The 14343-nt window shown below is 43.1% G+C and overlaps 1 protein-coding gene across 4 annotated transcripts in view; it reads right to left on the bottom strand.

The window, feature by feature from the left end:
• Positions 1–5229: 5229 nt before the first annotated feature.
• Positions 5230–14343, bottom strand: part of MECOM (MDS1 and EVI1 complex locus) — a 46803-nt gene continuing 37689 nt past the window's right edge. For all 4 annotated transcript variants that reach the window (XM_088523929.1, XM_088523930.1, XM_010218627.2 and 1 more), the window contains 5 exons: positions 12527–12696; positions 11436–11580; positions 8428–8664; positions 7793–7979; positions 5230–6898 (listed from right to left, as the gene is read on the bottom strand). In XM_088523929.1, the coding sequence (XP_088380055.1) occupies positions 6764–6898; positions 7793–7979; positions 8428–8664; positions 11436–11580; positions 12527–12696 (874 nt within the window). In that variant the 3' untranslated portion in view covers positions 5230–6763. The remainder of the gene's footprint in view (positions 6899–7792; positions 7980–8427; positions 8665–11435; positions 11581–12526; positions 12697–14343) is intronic.

The raw sequence follows: 14343 nt of genomic DNA, 5'->3' as shown, positions 1-14343 counted from the left end.
GGGGAGGGCAGGTAGGGTGACTCTCTTGGTGGCTCAGAGCTGCCCCAAGGCAGCGCAGGCCCCCGGCGGAGCAGCGTTGCAGCAGAAACCAACACCCTGCCGAGACTCCTAACATTTTCCAAAGAGGAAATATTAAAAATTCAGTGGCAGAGTGGAGGAGGAGGAAGTTATGATTTGGAAACTAGCGGTGAGCTGAGAAAGCTGGATTTTTGGGCTCTATAATAAAAAAAATAAAGAAAGAAAGAAAGAAAAAATAATGAAGGGCTTTGAGCTAGCTCCTGTCTTACACCCGCCACCAGCATCCAAGGAGGGGGAAGAGCAACACGGGGGTCCCGAGAGCCCTCCGTGCACACCCTGCCACATCTGTTGGAGCCCTGGGGCCGGGCTGGTTTGCATGGATGCTCCGTCGGGATGGGTCATGGTGGCAGTTCCAGAGCTACCCTGGTCACCCTTGAGTGCTGCTCCTGCCCAGCTCCATGCCAAATCCATGCCTTTCCGTGGGTCTTTACAAGCGGGAAGTGAAGGATGGTGAAACTCCAGTTGCAAGTTGTGCTTCCTCCATGTGCTCGTGCTCGTCCCCAGCAGGGACATCCCGGGACGTGCGGCTGGCACTGCTCCCTTGACAGCACGTCGGGGCCAGGAACAAGCTCCTGAGCTTCCACTCAGAGATTTTATGGATGAGTGTAAAGCTGGAGCGAGGCGCTCCATGCAGTGGTTAAGGTTTTAATAGCTCCTAAGTAATAAAAACAGCATAATGGCTTCCAAAAGGAGTACCAGGGAATCAAGTCTAAATGCAATAAAGGTCTCTACTTTGTTACAGTGCAAAGCGAAGCGCTTTGTGGCTTGTGGTTACACAGCGCAGAGGTTCTGGGGATCCTTGTGAACTCCGTTTTATTGCATGGATGTGATTGCAGCAGACTGGGCTGCGTATCTCGGCTCGTCCCCTCCTAGGGAAAGAGAAAGAGCAGCCCAACGCGCGCCAGGGCTGCTGCAGCTGCAGCGGGCTGGGGTTTCGTGCTGCTCCCCTGCTTGCTGAGATTATCCATCACTAAAACAGGAGGCTTTGAGCTGTGAGAACATCTCCTGTGCCTTCTTTTCAATATGTCTTAATATTATGAATATTTAATATTCCCCAAAGTTTTCCCCTTTTAATGAAAAGGAGGGAGTTACGGTGGAGTGTTTCCTCCAGATTTAACATCCAGATTAACAATTTTAAAATATTGCTGTGCACATAGGCTTTTCTAAAGATCATTTTCACTAGGAAGCCATGCGATGCCATCACAGATCCCACTGATGCTGCTGCATCTTTGTCCAGGACAGACGGACAAAGATGTGGTCGGGGAAGGACATCCCTGCTGCAATGCCAGGGCCCTCAGGAGCCTGGGTGCAGGGGAGGGCTGCCCAGCGTCCCCGCTGGGTGCCCCAGGCCAATTAGCACGGGGCGGCCGGGACGCTAATTGGGCCTGACGTGCGCCGGTTTAAGGAGATTCCCCGGGAATTCGAGCGCTACCTCTGCAGTTTGAGTTGGCTGCTAGCGCGAAACACGACCCGGTCTGGAGAAGTTTCTGCACTTACCATGAAACAAATATGCCACAGGTATCAAGCGGGCTTTGTTGTGAGGGCTCTAATCATATTGCAAATTGAACATTTCCACATGTGCGAGCTGGCAAATCCAGCCTCAGCTATCTCATATGGATCTGCCCCCAGGTACAGACACTGGGGTCTTGACATAGCATAATATAGATGTAAATATATTTTCCAGATTGCCTTAGCACATGCTAATGAAAATGCGGAACAAAGGCCTTAAAGAAGCAGCTGTTAAAAATTTTCTTCAATCCCACAAAATGAACTTCTTAATTACTGATAATTTAGCATCAAAATGACCACCAACCCTTTTCTCCCACTAGACCCTCCCAAGGTGGGAGGCCTCTTCGAAGACTTGCAGGAAAAACTTTTGCTTCAAGTGAGCCATTTCATTATGTTTCTCCGGCCTTTCTGGAGTTAATTAGTATTAAAATACAGCAGGGAAGAGGAGGCTCCACTCAGAAGGTAGCATCTTGCAGACCCTCCAGTCAGTTTGACAGAGTAGATGCAGGTGAAGGTCGCACACAACAAATTATATGAAAGCACTTTTGTATTTCCATAGCACCTTCCATAACAAAAGGTTCCCCAAACTTTCCTGAGTGCATTTATAAATTATAGATGCAAATAGCTTGCACTGCCACTAAACTACAGGCGCTTCTGGATCAAGGAAAAGGAAGCCCTTGCGGGGCAGGGCAAGGGGTTTGTGTTCAGTCGGATTGATGGTTGTGTTCAGGATGTGACTGTTCCCCCCCAAATTCAGCCAGTAACTGGGTGAAAAGAGCTCCAGCCTTGTAAGAAACACCTTGGGGCTGTGAATAACGGCAGGGCCTCTGGTGAGGGATTATTTGAATGCTATTCCGATTAAAATCTCAATCCTGGGAAAATGGCAAACTCGGATTCATTTGTTACTAGAAGAAAACAGTTTTCAGGAAGGTGGAAGGAAAGAAAACGGAACAAAACCAGAATACCGTGTTTTTAGTTTTTTTTATTTAATGCCTCCTCCCCAGGTTTTCATTAAGGGAATCTGAATTGCAAAGCTGAGCATTTAATAAAGTTGGCACCATTTTCTATACTGAAACAAAGGGTGAATTAATAGGGCTATTGGACTCCACATACAAGGTATATGCAAAAACGTACAGAGACTTTCAATGGGATGGGAAAAAAGACAGTTTTGGCCAGCAGTCAGAATACATTTTACTTATAACTGGAGCCTTGGCAAGGTATGCGGGCCTGGACACGGAGAAAGGCTCTTCTGTTTGCTCCTGGATGGTCTTATTTTGTTTAAATCATTACTGGAAGCATCTTTAAAATGAGCTCGCTTTTCTGTGCCACTATTTGACTGACCAGTGAAGCCACAAATGAGACTTAATACGTTTGGAAGGCAGCAGAGGCCGCTGAAACGTTCCAGAATTCAATGTATAAAGAGAAGGAACTGACAGAGAGTTTTAAAGTTCAAGACATACATGTAGCAACCGGCCAGACTGAGCCCCTCGGCGCAAAAGCAGCGTCTCTCTAATAACTTCCCCTTCCATCACTCGGCAAATGTGGCCATGCCACAAAAGGGAGCAGGGGCTCAGCCAGGCTGAGCTGGGCCAAAGTGGAATATTGATTAATCATCTCGTCACTCTGGTTGTTTGTTATGTTCAGCAGATAGAAATTGAGACCGTAATATGCAGAGCCTTCCTGTCATAAACGCTCTGCATCACGTGGGAATGGTTTGTTGACTTAGGGAAAACTACCCCAGTAGGATGAACAGTAGGATGATACTGAAAGAATTTGAAGGATTTTTTTTTTAAGTACTTATTATTTTTCTCGGAAAAAAAGAATAATCACCATAGCCAGAAATCACGGGCCTGACTTTGCAGGCTCTTCACATCTGGGCAAGTACATTTGCTCCTGTCTGTGTGGTCCTCTAAGGAATTTATGACACAAACACAAAAATTGCTCGGTCTTGTGGGTTTAGTTGGGGTTCTTTTGTTTTCTGCTTTGTACTCAAATGAAAGAATGCAATTTCGATTTGTTTTTTGGCTGCTCTCCTATGGACTATTGCTGCCATTGAGGAAACACAAGGAAAATCAGCATCGTGTTAAACTGTAAAAATGAAGTTGAAGGAGTCTGACAGATAAGGTAGTCCTACAAGGTCACAAACTCCATGTTTTTATGCCAAGGAATCTCACCAGTGCTGAGACCTGCTGTTTTCCATGCTGTGCGCTAACTAGCCTCTTGGTACATTACAAAGTAACTTTTACAGCTGAACAGTAGTAATAATAATAATAAAGTTTTTTTTAAAAAAATCCTTTATGAGAGGATCTGTATGAGTAATGCCCGTATATAAAAGATGCTCCAGCTGCTTTTCCTTCTGTCCCTTGATGTCCCCAGGTTTTGACTGGAAGGCCGTTGGCCTTCTGCTCCTCATGCTACACTGGGAAGGTGGCTGTGGGACTGGGGCTCTCCAGGAGGTCCCGTGAGCTGTGGTTCTTCACCAGCGTCTGGAGCCAGCAAGTAGGTGTCAGCTCGGGGGAACCCCTCCCCAACGGTCAATAAAACCTCTTTGGCAGAGGTTAAAATGGCCCTACAGGTCCTCTCAAAGAGCACTTTCGCTGCTGGCTGTTTGATGGGAGTGCAGTACTTTAATTGAGCACATTAATCCCTGCAGAAACTGTCCCACCCTTTCTCCACCTCCAAAATCTCCTTTCACCTAGGGCAGGTGAGAGGAGCACTGATAAGAACTGTCATTCCATCACTCTAAAGGGGAAAAAGATCTGGAAAGCCGTTTGCAGATAAAACTGGACTTGATTAATGTATTTGTTCCCTTTATTTGGCAACGACCTAAAGTCATGTTCCAAAGCGGCTTTAACTGCGTGAAAAATAGTGGCAGATTGTGCAGTTACCTGCCTATGCCCGGCAGCAAAGCCGGCACGCGAGCCTTGTTTTGCTGTTCCCCCAGCTATGCGTTCAGGCCTCACATATGGAAATTTGCAGGCCCACAGGTCACCGCTTGGCACCAACCTGTGCTTGAGGCTGAGGCACCAAGAGCCGCTCGTGGAGGCACCTGGCTGGATCTGCCGGGTCTCGGTCCCTCTCTGGTTGTGGAGTGTAGGAGGAGACCGGGACGTGCAGGATGAAATGGGCTTTTCTGGCCATCCCACCTCCCACCGGTCTGCCCGGCCACAGGACGCAGGGCTCTGACCCTGCCCTCGGAGGGAGCGCGCCAACGGGAACACCTCTTTTTGCTTTTAGAGCCCAAATGCTCCCTTAGTGCTGCCGCAGTCTCTGGACGCTGGTTTGTGGTGCTCCGCTTCAGCCTTGGCTTTGGAGGACGTTTCCACGCTTAGTCCGAAGCTCTAAGCCATGAGGTTGCCCCACCAGCACTCCCAGGGCTGGCAGCAGAGCACCCCAGGCCTGAGGCTCTGCAACAGAGCTCAAAATGTGACCTTGTGCTTGTCCCCTCTGTACAAATAAGTGAAATATTTCTCTTTTCCATGGGAGCGTTTTGAAGCTTCAAGGTGTGATCTAAAGCCTTCTGCTGTGACATTGGCTCAGGCCCTAAATCACCAGCACGAGAGACTTCCACGTGCCACCACCAGCCTCGCCGTGACCACCCGCGGCCAGAGCTCCACAAGAACCAGACAAGAAAGAAAAAGCTCCCTTCAGTTTTGTAGTCCTTTATTTTCTTTTTTTTCTTTTTTTTTTAACTCGATCCTCCCATAGTAATGTACTGAAATGCGTAACAGTTACATTGTACAAAGCATTTAAAGAAAGTACCTCAACTTGCCGATTATTCCAAAATGAGATTATAAACAAAAGGAAAAAATAAATCTGGTCCCTCACTAAAGGCCAAAAAAAAAAAAAAAAAGAACCCCGAAAAAATAACTGAATACCTTCCGTTATTTATTTATTTTTTTTTAAACATAAATTTGGAACACTTCATCTTACAAATAGGATTAACATGAACATAACATCACACAAGCTCGCAGACAACCAGCATAAAATATTGGGTACAGTTTTTAATCAGAAGAATCATGCTTTCATGAAGAAATTATAACTGTTTATACAATTGAATCAATTTACTGTATTACAAAAAAAACTAAGTCGCATCTATTAGTTATTTAGTTCATTAAAAGGAAAAAAAATAAAATAAAAGAGGAATGTAAGAAAATTTCAAACACTGTTTTGCACTCCCATATACACAGATCAGTTCACCTCACTTATTTTGAAGTACATGGGTGCCTGCATCATGAAGCAGTGGGGGACTGGAGCAGTGCTGTTTGTTATCGGAACAGTGCTATTTTAATCAACAAACAATTGTTTGCCAACAAATAAATACATGGTACACACAACACAAAGAAGAAATTAGAGGGGAGGGGGAAGGAAACGATACAACAAAATAGCGACATGATTGTCTAAAATTAAAATCTCCTTACAACGATTGGAACTAGTGGTACTGACGATGAACATGGTGCTTTCACGGAATTAGCTGGATGATTTAGCTTCTTGGAGTAGTGAACATTCATAGTTTACAATATACACAAGCCTCTTATGAATTGTTTCTCACAGTTTTTTTTTTTTTTCTTGTTTTTCCTTTTTTTTAACAATGCAGTGGAGAAGGCAAAAGAATTATGGAGAGAACAAAACATTCCCGGTTACTCGCTTCTACGTTTAGGATGGAGAGTGTGCATTTCACAGAACTATTTTCTTTCTTTGAAGGGCTAAAATGCATAAAGCCTTAATGAAGAGATTTGTACATAAAAGCAACTGTTCCCAATCCTGTGTCAAACTATATTATACAAAAAGAAAATCAATTCAGTTACTACTTTAAAGGAGTGCCCATGTGTGTGTCAATGCAGTCTTAACCCTTTTGCCCCTGCTCCTCAAAGCCGGGTGAACTGGAAGACACTTTTTCCCGGCCCCGGTTTACATAATCCACCGAAACTTTTTATTTTTTAAGTCGCATTGATCCTCGAGAAGTCAGCAGCTGCCTTTGCTGTGCAAAACAAAATATTGAGAATAAATAGTTTCTTTCTTTTTAAAATTATTCAGTTTAAGGTCACCAGACTTTAAATGAGTGACCCTGCAGATTTATAAGGCATTCTGCTCAGCAGTCTTTTAAATAGTCATATACGAAAGAGCCATGCTACTGGTTTGGACTTGGTCCCATTCTTGGTCAGCCTTCGCACCGTCATACGTGACTGATGGACTGGATGGCGCTGGATTCGGCGGCAGCTCTCGCCATACTGTGCCACATGTTGGGAGAACTGTGGGCTGCGGAATGCAGGGAGTCCTTGTCGGAGAGAGACAGCATCATGGCGTAGGCCTGCGTGGGGAAGCACAGGGAGACGTCAGCCCGCGGCGCCCTGCTCAGCTCTGCAGCAGAGCACGACACGTAGAGACCCACCGGCGTAAGGACAACACCAAAAGGCAGCAGGTAGAACCACTATCAACCCTCCCATTGCTGATAGCAGTCATTATTTTTGCTTCCATCTGCACTCACAAAGCTCTGGGAAGCACACAGCATTAAGCAAGCTGAGTCGTGCGTCTGCCTTCACGTTCTTCTCAAGCACTGTGTTCCCAAAGAAACATATCAGCTTTTGGCTGATACTATATGACAAAAAATATCACGTTCTGCTTTGTTTTGTCACTATGGGCACATTCTGTAATTTTTAGAACAGGACACTTTTTAAAGACTAGGAAAAAAACACTTTAATTTGTTCTAATAATATTGAATAAATGCCACTAAGATGTCATTCCAAGTAACACTATTTTAAAAACGTGTTGAGGACGTGCAGGTAGTAGAATCCCACAAATTTACCTATTAAAATAAATAGAACACCCAAAAACTTGCTAGACTTGCTTGCACCCTTGCAAACAGTTTCAGTCTGACCATAGTGTCTGCCCGAAAGCAGAACATGCCTATCTGCATCTCTGCAAAGGGGAAAAAGGAACACAGATAGCAAAAAAAAAAAAAAAAAAAACAAGAAAATACTGCAAGACCTGGGAGCAGATCATCTAGTGACGTGTGTGGTGGGGCTTTGGTATTCCAGGTGTTTGGGGAGAAGCAAGGGGAGGCCAGGGCACATCCAGGGAGCTTTAGAGATATGGAGATCAGCCCAGCTGGGCAAGATGAAATGACCTTGCCTGCCACACATCAGTAATTTAATCATCTGCGTATCTGTCTGACACCAAAATTTCCATGGAGTTAAGCGTTTACCTGGGATTTGGATTTCCTGTACAACGGTTGTTTCAAGTCCTCCGGCAGCTGGGAATTATTGAAAGCTGCCAGTTCAGCTTCGTTGTATTGATTTTCTTCCATTTTCCTCATCTTGAGGCTATCTGTGAAGTGCCTTATGTGGTCCAAAGCTGAAAGTCCAGTCTTATTGTACTCCTCCTCCTTATACCTACAAAAAAACCACGGAGGTTACAGGGAGTTTTCATGTCAATTCAGGCTCCTGGGTGACCAAGAGCTCCCCGGCCGCTCTCAGACATTTGAACCTGCTCTAAACTGTCTCTCTTCTGCTCTCAGTGCAGCCTTTCACGAGACTGTTGTGAGATTCAGGTAGACTTAAGGAAGAGGTAACACATCTCACACAAACACTTCCTGCCTCGCTCTGAACCCGAGCTCCATAAGCAAAGTTATTTTTCCTCTTAACAGCTACAGATCGCACGAAGAGACTGAAAATAGGGCCAGTATTGACCACAACACAGATGCACGTTGCTATTGTTACTGGGAAGTTTGCTACTTAGGGCCATTTCCCACAGGACAACAGATTTTGGCGTTGGCACCCTTGTATGGGTTATTGTTTGGGCTTCGCATATTGACTGCACCAATACTAGGAAGGAACCAACCTGCCAGGGGAAGCCTTGCAGTTCATGTCCAAAGTACTCGTTTCCTCGTAGTCTTCCTCTGGAGTCCCCTCGTGTATGTCACTTGTAACAGGTTCTTTCACTGCTTTCCCGGCAATTTCAGTTTCTTCATCTTCTTCGTCCATCATTACTTCATCTTCTGCCTCCTCGTCATCCAACAAATCTGAGTTCTGGCTGGCGACCATGGCTTTCTCATCCTTAAAGTGGCTGCCGTTCATTCTGAAAGCATCAAAATAAACATGCAATAATCAAAGATTAGATACTAAAGCTCAGCACTCATGAGAGAGATAAGAAAAAAAAGAAAGATCTCCCAATAGAATAACAAGATTTCCAGAGAAGTCTTTTATTTTGTATCTTGCTTAGCTTCAGATGTTTAGGCAGCATCGTAGGAAATTCCACCTCCAAATCAGTGGGATGTTGCAGTGCAAGTAGCATATGATTTTCCTAATCTCCTAAGGGCCTAAAAAGGTGATTTTCAACGCTCAAGAGTGATCTTTGGAGTTGTGTTCAGCTAGCCATTCTACATTTTCTCATGCACCATTTCATCTCATGTTTCCAGTCACACAGATAAATGACTGGCAAAAGTCTAGGCAAAATAAGTCAATAAATTTTAACAGAAGATGTAGGAGCAGAAAAACTTTGAAGATCTGACATTTTCAAAAACGATATCCAATACTGTGTTCAGAGTTTTTGAGCCAAGTTCATATGCATAATTCATTTTGCTCAAAATACCATCTGTTTGGAAGCCACACTACTTAACTGAACTTTTGGATTACATACATGAGGACCCGAATGGGTTCTACTGAAGGCCTTCAACATTGCCTCAACAATTATTGACTTATTGCCACATTATTGACTTATCTGAAGGACTAGAGTAACTAAAAGAAAGGTCACCAGCCTCAGACAGTATTTTGAGTAGGAAAATCCTCTTATTAAATGAGTAATTAAAGCAAAAAGTATGTGGAAAAACCTCTTGGTCTATATACTATTATTACATTGTCTTTTGCTTTCAAACACTGACTTACCCACTTGCCACAAGACATTTATGGACACATATTGTCCATGCTGAACTAGAGGCTTATATTCCATTTGACAAAGTCCTTGTCCTTGTCTGATCCACAGTACCTGCACAGTGTATGTGGCATTGACCAAGAGCTATTGGGCACTGCCAATGCATTGATAAATCTACAGTGGGAGGAACTGGTGGCATCAGAGGGCTGAATGCAGCGGTGCCGTACAAACGTATGGCAACGGGGTAGCGGCTGCGCCGCTTTACGTAATCGAGAGGCCTTGATTCATCTATTGTTCTAATCGTGCAAAAGGTCCTTACTCTTCCAGGAATACAGTTACAAAAATGGAAACTGTATTGTCTGCCCATGGTTAGCTTTAGACTCTATACGCTTCAAACCGTGCAGGACAATATGGACCAGAGCAAGAGCTTTCCCAAGATAAGGATGACCCACGTTAGAAACATATTAGATGTTGAACACTTGACTCGCCATTTTAACAAATAGACTTTCTTACACAGAGTGTGTAAGTGAAAGTCAGTTTCTTCTAAGATGATAGCATCATTTATCTAAATACAATAAGCTTACATCTATCTTCTGAGCAAATTCCAGATGATTATCACAAGTCCGGTACTTAAGAAAGGGCAGGGAATGAGCTGTTCATACTACAGTTTCAAAAAATTTGAGGCTGGAGCAATGCTGGAAAACTGAGGCAACCACCTCCCTCCAAGATCATCAGAGCAGTATCTCTTTATCATCCTTTACCTAAATAGGCACATATAAGAAATTGTGGAGCAGTTCGGGCTGCCAACTTGCTTGTTATGTTTGATCGAGACTGCTAGAAAGGAAAGGGAGATGGACTAAAACCAAAGTAACAAAAGCCATGTGATTAAGAAAACAGATTCTCTAATTATGCTTTCAAATGCAGTAATTTGCCAGGGATAAAATATCCATCAAAAGTAGTTTGAAGTGCCAAATTTAGAAAGGAAACACTGTATAACCCAGCAACCTTTTCACTTTGCTGACTTCCTGTTGGAAGACATGTTGAGACCAGATGTGCAAAGAAAAAAATCCTGAGCCCTCATTTCCAATCAAGCTGGAATGAAATTTGAATATGCATGTAATCACTTAATCCAATTCTTTCATGGAAATTGTGTTATGTCCACCATTTTTATTTCCTCACAAAGACATCTGGAAATTGAGAAGACAGCGAAGTTTCTCGCTAATGGTAAAAATTTTTTGATGTTGATAATGCAATGCAAATTGGTTGAAAAATCAGCAAGCCCCATGCCCAGTCCCAAAGAAATACATATAGTCAATGTGCACGCCTACGTAGCAGTCTTTTTTTGCTTGGCTATATTCTTATTAGCTGAAAATATTAATGAATGGTCTCCCTTCTGTTACTTTTGAAGAACTGAAACCCACATGTACTTCTTAATTAAAAGAACTCTCTCAAAAGTTAAGAGTGCTATGAGCTACCAAGAGCCTCACTGACTTTTTCCTAGTAAGTATTTTTCTTGGTGTCAAGCGGCTGCTAGAAAGGATTTTCATTTATGATCTTTCATTTATTCTTAAGAATTTAACTTACATTTAAATTGTAAGGCTTTCTAATCCCTTTGCATTTATCCATTAGACATAGAATTCAGCTCTACTGCAGTGGATACAAATCTAAGGAATTTTCTAACAGATTGAAACTGGTAAACAAACAGCATTGTGAAACCTAGAGCTTCTGATGCTAACAGAAAGTTGTTCATAGCTGCATCCTGCAGTCCAGGCTCTGCCTCCAGTAACATGCTCTTGAATGATTGGGAAGGAATCAGCAGACGCCTTTTCAGAAGATACTGATGTGAAAACTGAAATGACCAGACTGCTGAAATTATTCTGATCCAACATAGCAGTATTGTTGCAAAAAACAAGCTTAATATCAAACCAAACTGGAGAAGGAAGAGTGTCGCCTTGCAAAGGACAACCAGTCCAACTTACCTCTCCTCTGAGCTTCTAGGGGATTGATTGTTGTGGTTGCTGTTCCCAATGAAATTCCTAATTTCTGTGAAGTAGGAATCTTCCTTGTCATCTAGGATTGCCCCTGTGCTTTCAAGTTCTGAGTGAGGTGAAGATGTTGCAGTACCTTAACAGGATAAAATGCAGCAGGTTTGTTGCTGTTCATTTATGTTTTACATATTTAACCATTTAAAGGAGACTGAAAATGAAACAATGGTTAAAATGGATGAGGGCCCGAGAGCCGTCCATAATGGTCTGTGGTCTTTTGGCTGTAAAATTTGTAATTAGAAGGGAACTATTATTACTCCATGGGCTAAGGTTGGTGTCCAGCCAAAACTACTGCTTATATGCTGGGTGCTATTGCTATTGTTTATAACTGCTTTTGCCAAATACATGTTTCAAGATCTCCTTCCTGTTACCTCGCAATTTCAATAATGTCAGTCAACAACTGAGTTAGTGCAATGGCTAAACTAAGTAAATGGAAATTAATTTTAGCTACTGATTATGTAGCTTTACTTAAAGCATGGAGCAGTCATTGACATAATCGCCAAAGTCTATATTCGTTTAACACTTGGAGACAGCAATGACAGACATCTTGGGGGCTATGGAGACACCAACGCTTCCTTCCAAAACAACCAGTTCTTTTCATCTCTTGACAGTTGGGGTACTTCAGAGAGTGACAAAAAATCTTGTAGAGTTAGTCCATAAAACTCTGAAGCCAGGACTCCTATTGAGAGCCAAGTGACTGGGGAGATGGGGTGCAACCTATTTTGCCAGGCTGCTCTCAAAATGTTATGCTTGGCTTAATTAAAACCAAAAGAAAAGAGATCGTCCAGTTGCAATTGTTATACAAGGGCAGAGTTTATGTAGGGATTTTCAAAGGTCTTTAATCGTCGACAGAGCTTATGCACTTATATTTTTCCAAAAATCCACTCACTGGAGCAGACAACGCAGAATGACTTGTGCCTATGCACCCTTGGTGTTCAAAGGCAGTGTTGGGAGTGAAGAGGAAGCCCATGTGTGTGAGCACTGGCTGCACGCGGCGGGCAGGGAAAGGCAGAAGGGAAACCTACCAGACATGTTGCCGTTCTCGTGCTTTTTTAGATGTCTGTCCAGATTTGTTTGCTGACCAAAACACCTGTCACACAAGTGACATTTGAAGGGCTTCTCTTTATTGTGGATGTTGCGGACATGTCTCTGCAGGTTAGAAGATATGCTAAAGGACCTGTCACAGTACTTGCATCTAAAACAACGAAAAAAAGGTAGGAGAAAGGGGGTTGTTAGTAGCTGGACACACAAGATTTGTCATAAGAGACACACCGCCCAGTCCCAGGCAGTGCTAAGATGCAGCCTCTTGGTGGCTATGCAGGCAAAACCTCCCTGAAATGGAGAGATATCCTGCCCAAGGAGCTGAAGAGCTCTCTTCTTGGGATGGAGATGCCATTTCTACAACTGGCTTTTTTAGCTTTAATTTATACTCGTCTTTATTTTTAAAAATATTCATCTAGGAAGAAGCATAATATTTCAGAATTTAATTGCATCAAATTACCTAGGGTAATTGATTCCTGTGTTTTTGAAACTGTTGCATGCAAAGTTGGAAAGTTTGAAAACAGTAGAGCAATAACTCTATTGTTTCATGTGCTGCCAATACAATACAATTAAACACTTCTGGAAAACACATGAAACAGATCCTTTCTAATGCTCAAATAAGGTAAAAAGGGCTATTTCTTTTCCTATTCTAAATTATACTGTGTGATTAAATCTTTTTTTGAGGAATTAGCTTGCTCGATTGCTAATCCCAGAGGAAATTTGGTTATCTTGCAAAAACCAGCAATAAACAATCCCAACCTTTAATACTGTGCCAATGTGAGTAGTTTAGTCTATCACTCTGGTACCAGAGGCATCAATTTTCATACTCTGCAGTGATTTGGAGTCCCTAAAGCCTTTACTGTATTGCTCTTTAAGCCATTACTAAGTCGTACCATAACTATTCCAAATTCTCTTGTTGGCCACTAGCCAACAGTCTTCATCGCTCTAGTTTTTCAATCTTTTACTTTCCCCATACTTCAAAACATGTCTCTCACACTGTTTTTTAGTGCTGAAATCATCCATTCTGCTACTAATTGTTCCTGGCTTTTATGCAGTGGACAAGTACAACATGGATCAGGACCTCTCTTGAACAAAATTAGATGTGAATCCTATTTTCCTAAGAGACTCCTCCCTGCCCCCCAAAAAACATATTGTTTCCTCACAAACAAGGAGCTTACTCTGCTCTTTACAGGTCATAAAATGTATAAATTTGTGTATTTGTTTTCCTGGAACACAAACTGGCTTCTTTCCAGTTGATTCAAGTTCATCTTTCTTTTTCAATGAGGTATAAAGCTTCTACACTCATTTCTGCCTGTACATAGCTGTCCTGGACACTGATGCCACTTGCATATCAAGGTAGGTCTTGGTTAATCAGGCAGAGCTCAGACAGCATCCATATTGGGCAGGAAACAAATTAACAACAGCAAGGGGAATTTTTCAGAAACTAGATGATCCACGAAACACCCAACTTGAGACTGCAACTACCACTGGGCTCTTATGAAAAGACTTCTGGAAGGGGAGGGTGATCATGAGCTCTGCTGAAAATCTCTTCAATCGTGATGGCTGAAAGGTGCCAGCTACCCCCTGAGGCAAGGACAGCTGCTGGGAAGGCCTGGAGTGGCAGGGTAGTGAATGCTAGGTATTGCTAGAGCACTTTTAAGCCATCCAAATTTTACGAGCCACAAGCAAAATCTTCTCCCTTCTTGCAGCTCCAACACCAAGGAACAGCTCGGAATGTAGCTACCCTTTTTTAGACAAGCACAGAAAGGTCTGCCCAAAACAGAGGGAAATTGGCACGTTT

Source organism: Tinamus guttatus, unplaced genomic scaffold, assembly GCF_059628265.1.
Source record: "Tinamus guttatus ecotype Peru unplaced genomic scaffold, ASM5962826v1 Tinamus_guttatus_pri_ptg000198l, whole genome shotgun sequence".
NCBI lineage: Eukaryota > Metazoa > Chordata > Aves > Tinamiformes > Tinamidae > Tinamus > Tinamus guttatus.
This window is presented reverse-complemented; position numbering and strand designations above follow the sequence as displayed.